General features: G+C 37.9%; 1 protein-coding gene across 1 annotated transcript in view; it reads right to left on the bottom strand.

The window, feature by feature from the left end:
* LOC107575029 (rho GTPase-activating protein 39-like) overlaps window positions 1-22,629 on the bottom strand; it is a 63,783-nt gene that overhangs the window by 35,992 nt on the left and 5,162 nt on the right. Inside the window, exon 3 of the mRNA XM_016261437.1 lies at window positions 345-1,659. Coding sequence (XP_016116923.1) covers window positions 345-1,659 — 1,315 coding nt within the window. The remainder of the gene's footprint in view (window positions 1-344; window positions 1,660-22,629) is intronic.

Below are 22,629 nucleotides of genomic sequence, written 5' to 3'. Positions count from 1 at the left end.
CACACACACACACAGACAGACAGACAGACAAAGTAAATCTCCTTAGAATGGAACATTCACACCCTCTTCAGCTCAGGAAACCCCCAGCCTCGCATCTCCTGCATAGTTTCTACAACGACCGGATGGGAAGCATTGCTTTGCTTTTCCACTCCGAGGAACTCTATTAGACACAGTGGGGCCATAGAATGTGAGGAGTCATGAAAAAGGAAAGGGTAATTAAAGAAAAGGAACAAATGAAAAACTTGGTAGAAAAGGGAGTAAGCCAGATTGCTGCACTGGATCGACCATAACATTTCCAGACGTACACACTCAAGCAAGTGGACAGCTGCAAAAAGTGTTGGTACCTGTGAGGGTGACCTTGGTGGTTCCGGGGATGACAAGCTGGTCTGCGATGTTACGCTCTTCTCCAGCGAATCCACTTTCTCATACGTCCTTTTCTGCCGACCTCCGAGACCATCTGTCACCAGTGGCGACAGAATGACGTCACTGTGGTTGTTGCCCCCTCTCCTGTACAGTGATCGGTTACTTGATGTCACATCCTCCCTCGATTCACCCCCTCTCGCACCCATCTTCAATGAACAGACTGGGGAGCGGGCAGTACTACCAGAAGCCTCTGAGCCCATCTCAGTGTCCAGACTGGCCTTGCTTCCATGAAGGGCATTGGAACAGTTTACCACCGCCCTCATTTCCGCCATCAGCTTCTCATTTAATGCATTCAACTCCCCACTGCTGCCCACCGATCCAGGTCGACCCGACCCAGTGCCAAGAGCTGCACGACGTCGGTTCTTCCTTCGCAGACTTGGGGACGGCCCAGTGGAATAGCCAGAGTCCTGATACGTGACGGCAGCAGGGCCTGGGTACTCCTGAGAGGCCAGGCTGCTTTGACGGCTGTGGCGGGGTTCCAACAGCCTCCATGATTGCTTCTTCTCTACAGAAACTTCCCTCTTAATCTGGGCAGATACTGGAGACTGGGGCTGGATTTGAGGACTGGCTGTATTTGAAGGCCCCTCGATGGGGTTAGTTGTCTGGGGCTGGTGCTTGGATGCAGCTGCATCCACGTTCACCATGTGTTTAATGCACTCCCAGCCGGCCGGACTGTATTCACTAGCTGAGGAGCTGCAGATGTGTTTGGAATGGGGGAACTGGAGGAGTTTAGGAGGCTGGGTTCCTCTTGGCAGGCTGTGACTGGTGGGGTAGGGAACTCGGTGTAAGTGGTGCGCACCTTCTACTTCCATTTCCACTGGGGGTTCATCGTAAATTGGGGGCTCAATGGGTGGAGGTTCGTCGTAGATGGGTGCTGAGGGTGTAGCTCCGTATTGAGGAGAGGAGGGGCGAGGTGTACCTGCACCAGAGCACTGGTGGGCAGAGTAAGATGAAGAAATAGAAGGTGGCAAAACAAGACAGAAGTTGGCATCCCCCTTTTTGAGGTGGTAACCCTGCTTGGAGTCTCCAGGAACTGCCATTTTACTGAGCAAACCTGTTCTGTCAAGTTGCGCTGTGTAACCTGGTTTGGGAGAAGTGCTAGTGTTGGTGGGGTTGAGGTGGAGACGTTGGTGGGCAGTAGCTGGACCCAGAGATTGGTTTCTTCCAATGCTGTTAACTTTCACCAACATGGCAGCCTTGGATCCAGGAGCAGGCTGCCATCTTTGAGCGGCATCCCTGAAACACACAAATGGAGAACACTGTTAACACATGATGTGTTGTTATTTTCTACCAATATAGGCAGGTGCTTTTAAAAACAGCATCAAAACTGAAATGGAATTGTTTGTGACTTATTTGAAATGTTCCTCATCAGTGTTATAGTCAAGACCAGGACCAGAAGAGGATTGAGTCTACATGCTCTCAAGTCCATGACAAGAAAATATGGTCTTGAACGCTGTCCAACACTGCTCTACATAAGCAGCAACTCCCATCACACAAATAGCTGTAACCAATAGTTCCAAAATGCTACTAACAACTCAATACCCTAAAAAAAAAAAAAATACAGCAAACAGATATTTGGAAAAGTAGCAGAACAATTTTTATTGAAACATTTAAAAAAATAATCAACATTTGAATGTGCATCAACCAAACAAAGTCTATTTTACAATTCAATTCCCTTGGATCCAGGAGCAGGCTGCCATCTTTGAGCGGCATCCCTGAAACACACAAATGGAGAACACTGTTAACACATGATGTGTTGTTATTTTCTACCAATATAGGCAGGTGCTTTTAAAAACAGCATCAAAACTGAAATGGAATTGTTTGTGACTTATTTGAAATGTTCCTCATCAGTGTTATAGTCAAGACCAGGACCAGAAGAGGATTGAGTCTACATGCTCTCAAGTCCATGACAAGAAAATATGGTCTTGAACGCTGTCCAACACTGCTCTACATAAGCAGCAACTCCCATCACACAAATAGCTGTAACCAATAGTTCCAAAATGCTACTAACAACTCAATACCCTAAAAAAAAAAATACAGCAAACAGATATTTGGAAAAGTAGCAGAACAATTTTTATTGAAACATTTAAAAAAAATAATCAACATTTGAATGTGCATCAACCAAACAAAGTCTATTTTACAATTCAATTATTTTGTAATATGTTGAAGTTAAAAACATTTATCATGTTCCTAGTATTCTTGCTATGAAGCATATCTGGCAATATCCTGTGGGTACTTGAGAGCTGAACATGAAACTCTCTGTAAATATATCCATATCTAATAGACAGGAATGTGTGGTTGCAATGCCAAGGTTGGCATGGTTAGTACTTTTCTCTTTCTCGTTTTCTTTCAAAGAATAGCTCATACATGCAAGCAAAAAACAAAGATGATTAAACAATGTGTTTAGCCTTAGGTAAAGAAAGGGTAAGCAATAACAATTTTAATATTTATTAGTCTAAGGAAATTGTTTTCGTACCAGAGGACTGCTTGTAACTATTTCGATCAAAGCACAAACAACAATGAGCAGACACACACTCACACACACACACTATCCAGGCCACTGCGGTGGAGTGTGTATGAGAAACACAACAGGAAAGGTTGAACAGACAGTGTGTTCCAGCAGAGTGGAAAAACAGGAATCCACTATGGACTGCTATATTGACACTATCAAAATGTTACAGCAACATTAACAAAATGTTGTAACAATACTATGAAAACCTCATCATGTAACAGTTTTATGAATTTATCAGCTACACATGCTGAACAACTGAACACACAAGAAACACACACTTAGAAGTTTACATTTGGTGTGTATATTTGTATACAAGCACATGTGCACACAATTAGTTGCATGTATACAATTTGTGTGTGTTTGTGTAGGTTTAAAACGCACACAAACCACTCATGTTCCTTCACACATGCATAAACGGATGCCAAACGCACATGTTCCTGCGAACGCAACAAAACACTTGAAATTCCAAAGCACCCTGTAGAAAGCCACTGTGAACTCTTGCAACCAAATCGTGACTGCACGTGCACGCACACACACACACACCAATCCGCAACCATAAACATCCCTCGCACAAACACACAAGAATGTAAAATCAACATTAGCTGATCTTTGTTTGGCTTAATTAATGGTGTAAGCCACCTTCAGACCACTAATCCAGATTATAGTGCTACTCTGTGTGCACACGTTAATCTGAACTCTGCCAGACTAGCAGTTTCCTTCCCACCAAAATGACCAGTAACACATACTGCAACAAACGGATCAGTTGAAGAACTTCTAACCACTTTATATAAGCGCCACTAAACAAACCAGACAACATGCGCAGCCTCGAGTACCTTGTTCACACTGAGGTGACATGACTTTGCCAACATTACAAGAAACAAATCAGCCATTTAAATCCATATATGAGCAAACATATATTCTCAATACAAGCGACTGCATCCTTTGAGATGCACCTGTTGCTCATGACCTTCTAAACTCACCTGAGACAGTGATGCATAGCATATGTTTGAGCGTACGGTCAGTAGACATACTTACCCCTGGCATACCCAAAGGCAGCACGGCGATCTGTAAGGTTGCTTGGGGTGACTGAGAATATAGAGGACACCTCCCTCAGCTGAAGATGGAGAAGAAAACAACCAAATCGAGGAGAAGAGGCAAGTGTCTGCCGTTCAAAATGTCTATTTTTAACTAATCAAGCTCTTTCCGTGATTCGGCGGTAGGTTATTAACTTCTGCTCAAATTCTTACCGTCACCATGCGATCGTTTAAGTGGTACGGAGAGGGAGAGCGAGAGAGTGAGGGAGGAAAGGAGGAAGGGAGGGTGAGAAGGACAAGGAGAGAGAGGGAGGGGGAAGGCGGCTACTTTCGGCCCTCCTCTGGATTACAGTAGCAGGAATGCGAGTCTTGCCATCGTAACACACACACACTTACACACATGAACTTGGAACGCCACTCCCCTGGACCATTCTCGATCCGCTCAGACTCTCGGCGTGTGAAACAATACATCTTCAGCTCCCCGAGAGGCCTGTATTAACTAAAGAAGCACTTCACTACCCTCCATTCCTTAAGTTCCACTCTGGGCTCATTTATAAAACAAACTCTTTGTTTTATTCAAGTGGCTGTCCACCTATTGATCAGAATCTTTTTACGCACAGACTTCTCTCTCTGTTTCTGTGCCTGCTGTGGTCTTTCCCACCCATTGTGTCTACTGTCTCATGGCCAAATGTCAACAATCTATTCACGGTGTTGAGTAAATACAATGTCGCAGGCCTGTAAATAATCTCAACACAAGGAACAAAACACATCATTCTTCTCTGTCTCAGTTGAGAAAGTTAGCTGGTATAAATATTAGGATACAGTGTGGGACTGAACGCTGTAACAATGTTTGGTTGTGGGCAGTAATGGATATTTCCCTGCTCTTTCTTTCCAATATCATCTTATATTTACCTGTTTTCAGTCTTTCATTACTCTGGATGTATTTTACACCTGATATTAACATGTTTCTCAAATGCATTTCATCTAAGGGAGGATCTCTGATTGGGTAAAAAGTGCCATATTTTTGCTCTCAAATATACATGAATATATTGTGCATGATTATTCAAATGTTTGGGGTTGGTAAGAGTTTTTACTTATGTTTTTTTTTTAAATGGAGAATCTTTATTTGATCAAAAATACAGTAAAAAGTCATTTTGTGATATATATATATTTTAGTTTTTAAAACTACAGTTTTGTATGTGAATATATTTTAAAATGTAATTTATTCCTATGATGCAAAGCTGAATTTTCAGCATCATTACTCCAGTTTTCAGTGTCACATGATCCTTTAGAAATCATTCTAATATATTGATTTGCTGCTTAAGAAACATTACATTATTATTATTATTAATAATAATGTTGAAAACAGTTGTGCTACTCAATATTTTTGTGGAAACAATGATAATGTTTAGGATTCTTTGCTGAATAAAAAGGTCAAAAGAGCAGCATTTATTTAAAATCTTCTGTGTTAAAGAATTTACTGCCACAGCATGCAGTCGTGACTTAATCTGTGATTACTAATGAATACAACAGCTCATTTATCTACGGAGGGGTGAAAAGCATCTGTGATGCAGGTGTTGAGGTTCTCACACACACTCATTCACAAACACACAAACCCAACCACAAAAGACTCCAAACATCTTGGCCAGTGCAGGCCACGCTGATTGTGTTATTTGCACTGAACACAAAGGGATGCTGAGGCTGGACAGGGGGCCGGAGTGCAGAACGGGGATGTCCTGAGGGAGTGCATGTTGGAAAAGTTCAAAGGGCGTTTCTACTACAGCATAAACAGGAAATACCAGCGCAGCGTTCACACTGAGCCGAGCAGAGAGAGTAATGCGTGTGCTGCATTATAGTGATGGAGAAAACGAACAAAAAAACCCTGCTGTGCTTTCCCTCTTTAACTGTCTTTATTACACTTACGTAAACATTCAAATAAACATGCAGAAGCTCACCTCACCTTCAGCTTATTATACCTGAGGATCTATAGCATTTCCATTCATCTCAATGGTACTTGCTCAGCTGGAGCAGGACCCCTGGAAGTATGTGAACCCATTTTTTTTCTCTTTTTCTGCCAATCATCTGAGATGTTAATGTCACGTGACTGGTCATTCTATATTAAAACTCAATGCAGCAGACGGGGAAAACACTATTATTTCACATATTTAAGAGTCGTCCTGAAACAAAACAAAACAAAATGCAATTTGTATATTTCTTGCAAAAACTGCATTTAGTCAGTTTAGTAGAAAAAAAAGAAGAAAGATGCTTTATGGTGTAGTTACAGTGTGTACCAACTTGACCACTTGATCTAATACCACAGACCACATATATTTGAGATTTTCTTAACCCTTGAAGCAGACTTATTATTATTATTATTATTTCATAGGCCAAGCAACTGTCAAAGTGAATGCAGCTCAAATGCTGACTGGACAGTAACTGATTAGACAATTTATTGATCAAGTACATTTCACTTAGTCCATTTATCTCCATCCAACTGTCCGTCAGTCCATCCATCCATCCATCTCTCTATCCAACTATTCATCTCTCTATTCATCCATCCATCTTTTAGTCTATCATCTATTTATCCATCTCTCTATCCATCTATTCATCTCTCTATCATCCATATTTTAGTCTATCATCTATTTATCCATCTCTCTAGCCAGCTATTCATCTCTCTATCCATCTATTCATCTCTATCCATCTATCCATCACTCTATCCAGCTATTCATCTCTCTATCCATCTATTCATCTCTCTATCATCCATCCATCTTTTAGAATATCATCTATTTATCCATCTCTCTATCCATCTATTCATCTCTCTATTCATCCATCCATCCATCCACCCATCTTTTAGTCTATCATCTATTTATCCATCTCTCTATCCATCTCTCTATCATCCATATTTTAGTCTATCATCTATTTATCCATATCTCTATCCATCCATCCATCTCTCAATCCATCTATTCATCTCTATCCATCTATCCATCACGCTATCCAGCTATTCATCTCTCTATCCATCTATCTATCTATCCATCCATCCATCTTTTAGTCTATCATCTATGTATCCATCTATCAGTCTGCAGCCTCTCTATTCATCCGTCCATCTCTCCATTCACCTCTATCTATCTATCTATCTATCTATCTATCTAATGGTATTAGCAAATAATTATGGTGTAATTTATTTGGCGAAGGGAAGTAATGATGAAACTATTAGTTTGATCGGTTAAAAATGTGTTTTTCTCTATCCATCCATCCATCTCTCAATCCATCTATTCATCTCTATCCATCTATCCATCACACTATCCAGCTATTCATCTCTCTATCCATCTATCTATCTATCCATCCACCCATCTTTTAGTCTATCATCTATGTATCCATCTATCAGTCTGCAGCCTCTCTATTCATCCGTCCATCTCTCCATTCACCTCTATCTATCTATCTATCTATCTATCTAATGGTATTAGCAAATAATTATGGTGTAGTTTATTTGGCGAAGGGAAGTAATGATGAAACTATTAGTTTGATCGGTTAAAAATGTGTTTCTATGAAAACATGAATACAGCCAATCAGGAGTAAGATAAATGTGAGTTTAAGCTCTCAGTGGAGCTCAGAGGCTAAAGAGGAAACACACACAGATAGTCAGCGTGCGGGTGTGAGGGGGCAAGCCAGTCATATGTGCTTTTGTTCTTCAAACTACATCTCTCCCGTCCTCTCTCACTATAATCCTGTTTTGCTCGTTTGCTCTTATAGATAAACAACATGCAGTTTGCTTCACAGGGTTCCAACATCTCCTCTTCCTCTCCCCCAAAATCACAAACATAACAGATGCATTGAAGCCACTGGCCCACGCGTACAGTGCTTACTTCTTACACAACAACTGAACCGAATCCATCAGTGAGTGTGTACATATGTGGACAGTGTGTAATATGTTGTGACAGACAACTAAACAATAACGCAATCACAATTTATGCGATTTTAATAAATATACCTCTTATAAACAGCACAACTGCATCAATATAGGCAGCTTTTTTGTTTATATTTTACTGCCAAGAGAACAATTAGGTCAGGTGTACCAAAAAGTGGACTACATAACAGAACTATTAGAACGCTGCTCGACCAATCAGATTAAAGGGGTCATATGACTGAAGCCACTGGCCCACGCGTACAGTGCTTACTTCTTACACAACAACTGAACCGAATCCATCAGTGAGTGTGTACATATGTGGACAGTGTGTAATATGTTGTGACAGACAACTAAACAATAACGCAATCACAATTTATGCGATTTTAATAAATATACCTCTTATAAACAGCACAACTGCATCAATATAGGCAGCTTTTTTGTTTATATTTCTCTGCCAAGAGAACAATTAGGTCAGGTGTACCAAAAAGTGGACTACATAACAGAACTATTAGAACGCTGCTCGACCAATCAGATTAAAGGGGTCATATGACGTTGCTAAAAAAAACCCCATTATTTTGTGTATTTGGTGTAATGAAATGTGTTTATGCAGTTTAAGGTTCGTTCTTTCTCTCACATGTAGCATTAAAACGTCTACTGAGCCGGTTTATTTGGTTGGCGCATTTAAAAGAATGGATAAAACAACTGCTCGCCAATTCAAGTCACTGCGAAGCATTTTTTATAGTGAAATATGTATTTAAATTAAATTCCAGATTTTAATTTTGTATTTACTGTAAATGTATCTGTTCAAATGTAATGCTATCAACCTAAACGAGTTCACTCATTCAAAAACCCACTCATTGTCTGTAGAAAATACACCACTGACAAAATTAGACATTATATCATTGGATAGTTACATTTTAATAACAATATCGCTCCTAAAATAAATCTGTCAAAATAAACTGGAACTAACTGTTGTATAACTAGCAATTGAGTGGCGCAGAGAAGGACAGATAAAAACAGCAGACAGACTGATGAAATCTGTGTAGGTGTCATTGTGTGACTGGATTTCAGAGTCTGAGCATCACACACACACCCACAAAAACACACCCCAAACACACTGTTCCCAAACAAACAGCACACAGACACTTAATTTACCACAGAACACTTAGAAAAGTAGGTCTATTTGGGAAGGAGAACGAGAAAGATGGAGAGAGAGAAGGGGAACGGGGGTGGGTTGTCCTAAAGGGATTTGTCATGGGAAAGTCAAGCATGGAATCCAAAGAGACGTCGGCATTCACTGCTTTCGGGAATGTTGTGAACATAAAGTATATAAAACTATGCATGTGCTTGTTTGTGTAAGTGTGTGCATTTGCAAACACTTAGTGTACAACTAAAATACTCAATTACTCCAACCTATAAACATGAGAACGATAGAGTGTGTGTGTGGCCGAACACGAGGGATCATCACTCTCCTTTCCTCATCTAACTTCACAAGGTCAAAGCTTTTGACCTCTGACCTCCAGGCCGACCTGATTGACCTGATGTGGGGAATATGAGCTGAAAATACTCCACAGTCCATATGGCAGCACTCACACACTCTTATATATCCCAAACTGCTCACTACATTTGACAAACACGCTCCATAACACTCGCGCATCAACACGTGTCTGTGGGAGAATCGATTTGGCAGTCGCAGTGTTTAGTTTCATATACTGAGATATCTGTCATCCCCGTCGCTGCGTCAACAACTTCAGAGGGGAAAATACGTTTGAAGCCGCTGAATTTGAAGGAAGAGGAAAATAGAGTTAAGATCCGTTTGAAATGTGAGCTAACTCAATTTGGTCATGGAGAGTCAAATTGGGTTAGCAGTCAGGGCGTTTTAATTAACGTGACAGGGCGAGACGAGGGGAAGAGTTTCGCTGAACTGTGAGATGGATTAAATAGTTGAGGAACAAAAACAAGCTTGTTATCGTAAGGCTTTCGGTTCTTGGTTTACAGAAAACAGTAACCTAACAGATGCGATTTTTAGGGCGAGCTAGCATAAGCGGCCTTTAAAACTTATGACAGAGAGAGAGATGGCGGTCAAAAAGAAATGCCTGTAATGCACTATAGGTGTGTAGTGTTTTGTTGCCTAAATTAAATTTAGTATTTTGTCTTTGTAACAGAGCGAACCTGAAATACCATACAAAATGGTTTGATAAACACAATTTTCTTCCCTGTGTTGACATATATGTTTCTGAAACAGGTGGTCATGGTTTGGTTAGTTAGTTTCAGACTTGATTCAAATTTTAATATAAATTTTAATTAAATGGTATTTTACTTCAATTAAAACCAAAATTACACTCATTCGGCTCAATATATAAACTCAATACTGTTAATGTTTACTTAAAGGTCCCCTAAAATGCTTAGAAACACGCAGCGTTACTCTATGTGTTGACGACATTTTAACTGAAACAGGAAGACAGGGCGGGACATATCAAGCAGCCCCACCCCTTTTTAAAATAGCCAATAGCGTTGTTTATATCACAGCTTGGGCTAGAGCCATTGAGCTCCGTAAAGTCGCATTTGACAAGGTATGCCAGCCACAATCTCATCCATATTGCTATAAAATATAGCATTCTGTGTAGAATACATATAGCTCCGATACATTTTGTGGTCTGCGCCGACTCGCGCATGTGATCCGCTCCATGCTATCGTGTCTCTGGACCGGAGCAGAGTGTGTGCGCGGTGCGGTGGTTAGCGTGACACAGCGCCAAACCAGACTTCTTTTTTTCCTCAATGGAAAGCATATTTACACTGTTTGAATCGTTCCCTGTCCCCTATATAGTGCACTACGTGCCATTCACTGTACAGAAAATACTAATTCTGTGGACAGGTGACCGATTTCAGCCGCGGCTTCAGCATCTATTTTATAGTGTAGGGGGCGGGGCTTCGGATTCTACAGAGCATTTGATTGGACAGAAAGTTTGATGAGAAGCACAAGTACGATGTGACGTCAAAAAAATCGGAAGTGACGAACTGAAAGCTTTGAATGCTTATATCTTCTAAATGCGACTTTTGTCACTGTTTTGGAGCACACTGCCTTATAGATAACCTTAAGACTAACATATCGATACTAACACCCAAAAAACTTTCATTTTGATTTCATGGGGACTTTAATGAGGAGACAAATTCGTCAGGTGTTTTAAGGTGAAGTGTGTAGTTTGTGACAATGTTTAATTATTTGTTAAATGTTAAAATACTTTCTCCTATTCCATCTTAACATGCAGAGACAGCTACAAGTAAACCATTGCTATGTTGATTAGTTGGGTGATTTCTCCAAGAAGTCTAAACACTCTGAACATATCAAAACATTGCTCTGTTTGTTTAACCATCCTGACTAGCATCGGTTTGATTTATCGAAATGATAACAATATAACAACCCGGTGACCTCCAGAAATAAAGTCGCTGTCAGTGTAAACTAGTAGTCTTTGCTCATGCAATAAAAAAAAAAAAAACATTATACAAATTTCAGCAGTGCTCTCCTGATAATGGCCTACTTTCTGAATGAGGCCATGACTGATGTGACGCAGGACAAACAGATTAGAGTGTAAATGTGACCAAAGTCTGGCACGGCCCTTTGTCGATGTGAGAGCCAAGTTCATGCTGGCACATCATACGATGACACTCAACACAAAAACTTACACACGTGATCAACAAATGACAGTCTTTTTCGGGGGGTAATATAATGCATCTGTCTCCCTTCATTTCGCTCACTCAGGGAGTGGGTACCATGGTGAAGATGTGTATTTCTCATGGCTATGTGCCACTGAAGAGGAAAATACGGCAAGTATTCAGACGGGCATAAACACAGACTGCTAAAACACGTGGGTCTTGAGTGAGAGGGTTTCTATGAACTCAATGACCCTCCTAATGTCACTCGAGACCTACAAACTTAAGCAAATCTTTCGAAATATATTGACTATTTATAATATATTGCATTATTTGGTTGGTAATTTAAAATGTACAAATGTCATGAATATCTCAATGATTTTAATGTGCTTTTATTACTTCTTTAAAGGGGTCATGAACAGCCTTATTGTTCTCTGAGGTCCACTTATAATGTTATCAAGATTTTGCATTAAATAAAACAATTTAGAATAGGCTATTTTCTGTCTTGTTTTTAACCCCCCCTCATCAGAACGCTCTGTTTGATTAGGCGTGGAGGATTGTAGATGCTGAAGTAAATGCCCACTGCTATGATTGGCTAACAGTTGTGCATGTTTGACAGCATACATTCCTCATAGACGCTGCTGTGATTTAGGTCAAAAACACATAACTCAATACATATCAAGCGATCTGTAAGAAGTGACAAAGCAATAGTGATCACGTAATAAAAACAGTCGGATCCAATATAGTCAGCACAGCATCCTCTTAGTTTCAATCTTTCTGAAAATCCCACGTCGATTTGTGCCTTGTTTTGTAAACGAATCCGCGGAAAAATGAAGTGAACAAAGGACCGAGTTCTTACTGACTCGGTCTGGATCTTCATTAAAAATAAAGTTCATTCACTCTTTCCTAACGTTGGGATCAGAAGGAAGGCAAAGAAGGAAGACTGTTTTTCCACAACTTGGCACTGAACAGCGTCTTGTCTTCAGAGCCATTTTTATAGTTTGGTTTCTGCGTAGACCTGCGCGCTCGTCTCTCTCGTAAACGCTACATGCGTGAATCAGTGGGCGGGGCTAAACAGGCAGCGCTGTAGAAGCAGATGTTGATGATCATCTGCGGAGGCGGTGCTTATCCACACTATTACATCATAGAGTCGTACATTCGACATGCTGTTATTTTGGCAGACTGCCTTCAATAAAAGCTGTTTTTAGACTAACGACAAAGTTTTGAATTCTGAAACTTATGGATGTTTTTATAGTACAATGACCTCATATGTCAAAGGATCAAGGGAATTTTGGTTTCTCAGTTTATGACTCCTTTAAGTTTTCTAAAGACCACAGCAGCTTTACAGCTTCTTATGAGTAGGATGAATTTTCTGATTGTATCGATTAATTAAAATGTAATGTTTTGCCACAGTAAAGTAGATCATATTGCTAGGTGTTACCTAGTGATAAAAATGTGAGACACAAGTGCAATGCTAAACCGCATCCATTAAGCACATGTTTACATACATAGAAAATCAGCACAGTGGAATGACAACCTGTAAAGTATTACTACTGCAAGGCTGAAAGCTGCTGCTATTTGTTTTTACAAAACATTTACTGTTAATAATAGTCAACTGGTCTTATACTTTTAGTAATTTTGAATTGTCTTGACTTTTTGAAATGACCTCTAAAACTAAATGTCTACATTGTGGCTAAGAAATATGTAGCGCTCTCTTATGTTTCTGATCGTATAGGATATGTTTGAGACAAGACAAGGCTTTTCTGCAAAGATATGTAACAAGTCCTTTGTTTTACGTTTCTACCCTGTTGAACTTCATGCGTGCTTTCTTTAACCAGATGGTTAAATTTTTTTTCCTTGAATCATGTTCGTGTTACGTTTTTAAGTTGACTATTAAAACGTAAAAAAAAAAATGAAATCTTGAACCGATCAAATACATTTTTTCAATATTGCCCAGGCCTATTAGCCGATTTATAATTATGAAATTAGTGATATTTTAATAGTGACTTATAATTTATTGTGGAAAAAGACTGAAAAATGTTGAAATTTGCTCCTCTAATGAAATAATAATAAAAATTGTGTTTTAAAGCATGTTTCCCGACATGACATCAGATGCTCAAGAAGATAGCCCCATATTAAAACGTAAAAAAAAAAATGAAATCTTGAACCGATCAAATACATTTTTTCAATATTGCCCAGGCCTATTAGCCGATTTATAATTATGAAATTAGTGATATTTTAATAGTGACTTATAATTTATTGTGGAAAAATGTTGAAATTTGCTCCTCTAATGAAATAATAATAAAAATTGTGTTTTAAAGCATGTTTCCCGACATGACATCAGATGCTCAAGAAGATAGCCCCGCCCCCAAACTAATAACGGTGTTACTGGTCATGATGCTATTTTATAATTAGCTTAAAATAGAATTCAATGCTTTCCAGACACCCTGGCATCAAACATGTTTACCTGGACAGACCCTAGTGTATAAAAAGCATGAGTGTGTGTCCTGCTGGGTGGCCCTTTGAGTTGCGTACTCACCCTCTGTCTCTGATTCTTCCTTTATCTCTTGCAGCCCTATAATCACACACAAACACGCATAAAGCCCACACACTGCTGAGTACATAGTACTAGTGTGTACTGGATGTTACTAATCTTGCCTGATCCATTTTAGCAGAAGCAGAAGATCTCATACCTCTTTGTTTTTTCCATCCCTCCCTTCATTTCTTCACCTGTGTTCCTGTAATTACCAGTCAGCCCACCTTAAAGTCTGCTATGCATTTGCTGAAGTTGGTTTTGAACGTGAACAGAGCGTCTCTGTGTTCATGGGTATACTGCTCCTCCTTAGGCCAGGAAACATGTGAATACCTCTCTGAGTACTGTGTCTGTCTGTGTGTGTGTGTGGCACCATGCCAGTCTGGGCTTGGCCAAAACTTTACTCTACAGGTTCTGAAAGGGGTGTGCTGTTCAGATCTGCAGAGTGCTGACATGTTAACACATTATTATTATTATTATTTTAATCAATGGCTAGCCTAGGCTGCTAAAATACGGGTGTAGTTGTGTGTGATAATAAAGGTGAGCAGAGCTAATAATGATATCAAGGCAAGACACTAGAGATGAATCATGTAACAGTTTTAAGTAATATATTTTTTCATTGATTAATCAAAGAACATTAACATTTTTTTATAGCAGTAATAATCAATAAATAATTTAACATTATTTATTACATTAACACATATTTAATTTAATTTATCCTAAATGTAGGCTTTTTTTTTCTTACAGCAAACAGGTTTGGAAAACCATGAAGGCAAGTAAACGATTCTTCAAAATTTATGTAAATTAAATGACCACAATATTATGATAGAAGACACAAATGTTTAATAAGCATTTATTTGTATTATTAATATTGTTTATAATATGATAATTATAATCTATCTTAATTTAAATTATTAAACTTAAATTATTTTATTACATTAAAGTGCCCCTATTATGGATTTTTGAAAATTACCTTTCATGCAGTGTGTAACACAGCTCTAAGTGAATGAAAACATCCTGCAAAGTTTTAAATCTGAAAGTGTACCGTGTATAAAGTTATTGTTTCTCAAAAGAAAGAGTCGACTGAATCATTGAAACGAGTCGTTTTTAAAACGAATCCCAAGCCGTTTCATTTTGACGTCAACATGAATTATTTGCATATTGCCGCCCACTTGTTGGTCTTTACGAATCGGTCTGAATGAAAATGCTAATTCATTCTTTGCCACTAGGTGCTGCTTTTGGAGCGGTAAAAATAGCGGTTTCCCCGGTAACGTTGTACACGAAGCAGCACTGCGCTCACAAACGCTGCTTTATCAGGCATTACAGGCATTACAGGCATGATGAAATGAAACTGAGACCAATCGACCAATCACCTGCAGACTAGCGTCACGCAAAGGAGGGGTTTGGAAAAATGAATCGCTGAGCGAATCTTTGAGGAAGTAAGGTAAAAATAAATGCATATTATGAGACAATGAAACTGTTTTTTGACCTTGCATGCATGTCAATCTGTTGTTGGGGACTCCCAAAACCAAAATATGAACCTTTCATAACCCATAATATGGGCACATTAAAATTATATTTATTATATTATAATAAATATAGGCTGACTGCTGTTGGCAAGCAATGTGGCTCAATAATTTAAGAAGTGTTCTTACAGGTGTGTATTTATTTATAGTCGATTTATAATGGCTTCTTCAGTGTGGCTCATCCCATTGGAATTTAGAGTTTGCATTATAGGTTTTAAAAGTAGATTAATAAATTTTTTCAGGGGAAAAAGTATTAATGATATTATGAATGTTATCCTGGTCTCTATATACATCTTAAGTTTGTTCAAATCCCAACCTGTTTGTATGAGCACTAGTTATGCTGTATTTGCAAACTAGCGATCAGTCTCAGGCACGTGTAGACACATGTGAACATGTACAGTTTACCTGTTCCTCGTGGTCTTCTAAAGACCATGTGCCACTGAGCATGTCAGATATAACGTCGCCCCCACAGAGGAAAAGATGACAAGATCTGAAAGGACACGTCCAATTAAAGCACCCGCACACAGGATGATGGATCCAGAGATAGAAATAAAAACAATGACAAAAAAACAACATGAGGCGGTCTGTCATGAGATGATCTCCACAGATTAAACCAGATGTCATGCTGTTCTTCAAACATCACATACTGTACCACATACTGAAAACCTAACTACTCATGAAAACTTTTCATCATCTTGCCGTTCCAAACCAATTTGCTGTTACTTTCCTGTTAAGTAGAACATTCTGAAAAACTGGTTCATGCAACTAATAAAAGATCAATAAAAGTGGTCCATGTGACTTTTGCACTACATTTTGATGTGACGATATATGTGACCCCGGAGCACAAAACCAGTCATAAGTAGCACGGGTATATTAGTAGCAATAGCCAACAATACATTGTATGGCTCAAAATTATAAATGTTTCTTTTATGCCAAAAATAATTGGGATATTAAGTAAAGATCATGTTCCATGAAGATATTTTGGAACTTTCCTACCATAAATATATAAAAACTTAATTTTTGATTAGTAATATGCATTGCTAAGAACTTCATTTGGACAACTTTAAAGGTGATTTTCTTAATATTTAGATTTTTTTGCACCCTCAGATTCTAGATTTTCAAATAGTTGCCAAATATTGTCCGATCCTAACAAACCATACATCACGGAAAGCTTATTTATTCAGCTTTCAGATGATGTATAAATCTCAAAAAAAAAAAAAATCGACCCTTATCGATTAACAAAAATGATTTTTAATACTTTCAGTTGCAGTTAACAATAACATCAAGCAGTAACTGCTTTTATGATTCTTTTGCTTGTTGTAACTTGACTTATAAAATCTAATTAAGAATTTTAAAATCTAATCGAATTAAAAAATCTACCTGAAAATTCTTCAAAAACTGACATTTTGTGTTCTACAGAAGATAATACAGCATAGGTTTAAACCCACATTATGAGAGTGAATGGTTTTTCATAATTGTTTATTTTTTAACTATTCCTTTAAGCAGTGTTCTCTTAATTCACTGAGCTCCTCTCGTCTCAGTGTCCTTGTGAGCGAGTCTTTCTCTGCTGGGATGTGTCTGGTAAAGGGGGATGAGGCTTTAAACCAGTTCTTTGTTCTCAGCTCTAATCTGAAGGGATTTCTGCCTTCTACAGGAGCACACAATGCAAGAAAGTATGAGACAGATTACTGCTGCCCACTTCAATCCTCTTTACCAGAGAAACCTCACAACAAGAAAAGAAAAAGTGAAAAAGCGAGAGGGATGGAATGAAGGAGGGAGTGAAAAAGACAGATTGAAGACACCCCTCATGTAATTGAGTCACAGGACCCCATTCGGAGAATAATCTCTTAACACTCAACACATTAGACGCAAATTGTGAGAATCAATGCAAATTCAACGAATTGTTGCATTATTGGCAGCAGCTTGCATTTTTGTCTTATTTATATTTGGGGGGGGGAGACTTTATTTATTATCTATAAAGTCATTAAGTCTATAAGTCTAAATAAATTGTTCACAACATTGTAAAAGCAAGGATTGCCTGGTCATGTAGAGGTATCAGGACTCCACATCTGATTTCAGTAATTATTCACAAAATATGTATAGGTGATTGTACTCTTATTGTCAGCAAGACAAATGACATAAATAATAATAATCACATTAATAATATGCAATTACTAATGATGTTTGTTGGTGAGTTTTCACTGCAAAACACCACAAAAAATACAGTGAATATCATTGCAATTTTTGAGAAAAATCTGTAAATTCAATCATTTTGGCCTGCAAAAATCAGAAAATGCAACTTTTCATTTGTAGTGTCCAAGTACATGGCATATGTGTCTCAAAAAATAGCTTAATGAGCTTATGATGGCCAAAAATGCTGTCTAGGTAGGTGGCTCAATGGGTTCCATGCTGGTCAAGCTAGTAAATTAGGATAGGCAGCTGTTCACTGGCATGCTAATCAACCAATCAAGTCTTGCTGGTTAAGCTAGTTAAAGGAATAGTTCACCCCAAAATTTAAATTTGCTGATATAGCAATGGTTTAAAGTTAACACACCTTAATTATGGATTTGTTTATTCCAAAACACAACTTTTCACTTCTCAAGTCATTAACTGATGGACTGGGGTGTGGATTATTGTGATGTTTTTATCAGCTGTTTGGACTCTCATTTTGACGGCACCCATTCACTGCAGAGCATCCATTGCTGAGCAAGTGACGTAATGCTACATTTCTCCAAATCTGTTCCAATGAAAAAAAAAAAAACTCATTTGCATCTCAAATGGCCCGAGACGGAGTACATTTTCAGCACATTTTCATTTTTGTGTGAACTATACCTAGAGTAGCATTACAGTAAAATAACCCATCAAAATAAGAATAACAAAGTCTACGCACCCACATAACAGAGTACACAAAAGTAAAAAAATGTGTAACACTAATACAGATTTGTAGTGTTTACGGAGCCAAAACAAGTGCTCTTTGTTCATCTCTGGCAAAAAATTAACACACACACACACACACACATTGACTTTTTAGGCCAGAGAGATGGCCCATATGTTAAACGTGATGGGGAAGAGCCCCCCACGATGCCAAGACCCAATTTACCCAAGGATAAACACACACACACACACACACACACACACACACACACGAGAGCTCATACAGTCAGATGGTGGAGAACAGCAGCCAGTTTTTCCTAAAAAGCAAACACCCAGTAACTGTGTTACAGTAACTGTCCAAATGCTGTGTTTAAAACAAAACCTGCCTAGATAGCATTTTTGTTTCAAATTAAATCAAATGCTTCTTTGAAACATTTCAACATTGAGAACTTGGCTAATGATGCTCAAACGCTGCTATCCAAACCAGCTCACTAGGTAAAACGCAGCCCAAGAAGCCCTCGAGAGTAGAGCTCTTACCCTCTCTGACGTCCACAGGACATGCAACACGTGTTCAAGTATAGAGAACCAGGTTTCCTCCATGACCTCAGGGATGTGCGCTGTGACTCTACCCAAAAACAGCTCAGCGTCACTGGGCTACACTCCTTCTGACGTCAGCTTGCACTGGACGTCCTCTAGCTGCACCACACACACACACACACTCCAAAAATATGTACAGGCTGGAACACTTGCCCTACTTTTAATTGAGTGTGAGCTGCTAATTTGCTTTCCTGAGAACTAGCGTGTGCACAGACACACATACTCATACACTCTAAAAAAAACATCTGTAAAAACAGGGCACAATATACTGTATAATTTGAAGGATTTTTCCCGTATTTATTTTTTACAGGTGTTTTACTATATTTTGAATTTTACACTGTAAAAATGTATTTTTACAGTGTACAACTCACACAACAAACAACTACACTGTGATTTTAGTTTCCCTGAGACATTATAAATGATTATTATCAACATTTATTTTAAAGTAACAGAATTTTATGATTTTTGGTATCGTTTTAGGTAACTACAATAACTCACAAAAGAAAAAAGATGATGCGAAAACATGCAAGAAAGAATGCTTGAGAAATGCATTAATATTAATAGACCACTATAACATTTACTCATATTTTGAATTTGGACTTTTATTCATTCTCAGGATATGAATTCTTGATATCAACAATTACATTTTTACTAGTTAAAATGTTAATTCTTGATATCAGGAATTGGATTGATATCAACAATGACGTCATCACTTGCAGAAATCGAATTCTTGATAAAAGCAATTAAATTTCAACTAGTAAAACATATTATTCTTGATATCAAGAATTTATATATATATGTATGTATATTTATATGTATATAAATGTATTTTCACTAGTTAAATGTCACCATAGGCTGCCATTCAAAATCAATTGTTGATATCAAGAATTGATTTCTTACTAGTTGAAATTTCAATTTCACATATCAGAAATACAATTCTTACTTTATTTTTGATATTAGTAATCACGTGGTTAATAGTACAGATGTTTATTCTTGATATCAACAATTCAATTGCTACTAGTTAAAATGTTCATTTTTGATATCAATAATTCGATTGTCACTAGTGGCAATGTTCATTTCTGATACCATGAATGTGATTGTTACTAGTAACAAAAGTCATTTTAGATATCAGAAATTACACTCCCAATTGTTGATATCAGAAATACATTTTCAGATATCAGAAATAACAAATGTAACATGCTGAAATATAATTACAGATATCAAGAATTAACATTTCAACGTAACAACTGAATTCTTAATATCAAGAATTCACTTTTTACTAGTAAGGTAATTATAGATATCAACAAAGGCAGTATATCTTCAATAATATTTTAACTAGTAAAAATACTTTTACAGATATCTAGAAATGCCATTTTACAGGTAAGAATAGCTGAGTTCATGAATATTAATGAGATCTGATTTCCCCACAATCCTCGTTTTAGCGTCAGCATTGGCCAAAGATGGCGGAAGAACATCCACTCACAGAAACGGCTCCTCCTTTATTCGTTTAGTCAATGAAACATAAAAATAATATTATGTCTGATTTTTTTTTTTTAATTGTTTAAAAAAGTAGTTTCATCCCATTTCTTTTTTATTGGCAACCCGGTCCTTCGGATAATTAAATGAAAAAATTAACAAGACATTAATTTGGCTATCAATTATTTTATCATTGTCATGAACGTAAAAAATATAACCATGTCGCTTTTTCATGTTTATTTTTGGTTTCATTAGACTTTCTTCTAATGCATAAAAAAATACAACCAAAATGAAAAATAAAACCTGTTTGTAAGTATTAGCTTGTGAACATTTACTGCAAAATTAGGTAAAAACAGATAATGTGTCAAACAAAGTTTGAAAGTTTTGCTGGATTTTTTTTTTTATCATTCCATTTACATCATGGCTATAATACAAAATGAGTCGGTATGCTGCGTGCCCAAATTTGTGCTGGCATTTCTCCTTGATTAAAAGCGGGTGCGTTATGACGCAATGCTATTGTTTTTTTACTGTAAATTTTGCTGGATTATTATGTACACCGACAAGTTCTCATATGATGAGCTGAACTACTGTATTTACACTCTCTGCCTAATTCAGCTCAGATTTTCTTGACCAATGGGACCAAATGGATGCGTAAAATATGACATTATACACACTGTAATATGCTAATAACTTGCATTATCTTTATATAATAGACGAATGGACGAGCTCATAGAGACTGTAACTTCACATATCAGTTTCTGTGAGGATATGTGCATCCCCACCAGGTCATTCTTATCATTCAATAATGATAAACCGTGATTTACTGGGAAACTCATGACAAAGAGGATGCTTACAGAAGTGTGGATAAAATCTTGTACAACCAGGCCAGAAAGAGACTGACAAAAGAGATCAGAGTGGATAAAAAAAACCTACTCTGAAAAGCTGAAAAAACAGTTTTCAGCCAACGACCCGGCATCAGTATGGACTGGTCTGAGGAACATCAGTAAGTACAAGACACCACCCCCACAGTCTGTGGAGAATCAACTATTGGCGGACGATCTGAATGTGTTCTACTGCTGATTCGAAAAGCCCAGTCTCTCACCTCACACCCGCTCTCATATATTTAATTTCAACATTTTATAACATATTTAATTATAATTATAACATATTTAATTTCCATTTAAGATTTTTTTAATTTTACATTGAATGTTTATAATTAATTTTATTTCAGCTTTATTTTAATTACTGAAAACTATTTTAATATTGTTAGTTATAGTTAACAATAACAACACTGGATGAGAATGGTGTAGTTAACCTAAAAAATTTTTTTTAAAAAAGGAACCACTGTGTGCCCTAAAATCAGCTGCTGAAAAACCAACAGGTCTGAAGTTTAAGTGCGTGGAAGTGTGTGTGAGGGTGTCCCACCCAAGAAACTACAATTAGCAAACAGGTATTAACACAGCATGTTATGTACCGCACAGAAAGCACATTCTAGGGTGCGTTAACGGGTGTGTGTTAACAAGGAAAAGTGTGTGACCATTTAAGGCTGATTTTGTTAGAGGAGTCTGCTAGGCACCTTTCTCTCTCTCTCTCATACACCGTGTTCTCAGTAGCTGGCGCTTGACTAGCTGAACAGCGTATCTGTGCCAAAACAGCTTCAAGAGTCCAAAATGAAGAAAATATTAGGAGAACAGACCCTGCATGTTATTTTTACCCGCAAAGAGACTACAGGGCTGACCCCAGAAAGCCAATGTGTGAAATTATGTGTGTGTTAGACCAGGTAAGACCTTATTCAATAAGTCATGGCTTCCAATGACAGACATATTCATGCTCGGAGTTCATCATACAATAAAGGGAACACAAATGCTTGTAGCTATCCAAGCACAATTCCACGCACTATTAGATTCAGAAATGTATCACAATGCAATTCATAATGCAATCCATGTACGCTGCATTCTCAGTGTGGCCACAAGAGGCGCTACAGCAGACATTAGCATAAACCTTTTCTTCTTCTATGGTCAATTTTCACTTTTCAGCATGTGAAAAAAAGATCTGAAAGGACACGTCCAATTAAAGCACCCGTAGCATGTGAAAAAAAG

This window comes from Sinocyclocheilus grahami, unplaced genomic scaffold (assembly GCF_001515645.1).
Source record: "Sinocyclocheilus grahami isolate Dianchi unplaced genomic scaffold, SAMN03320097.WGS_v1.1 scaffold2440.1, whole genome shotgun sequence".
Taxonomy (NCBI): domain Eukaryota; kingdom Metazoa; phylum Chordata; class Actinopteri; order Cypriniformes; family Cyprinidae; genus Sinocyclocheilus; species Sinocyclocheilus grahami.
Note: the sequence above shows the minus strand (reverse complement) of the source record. Positions and strands in the feature narration are given on the sequence as shown.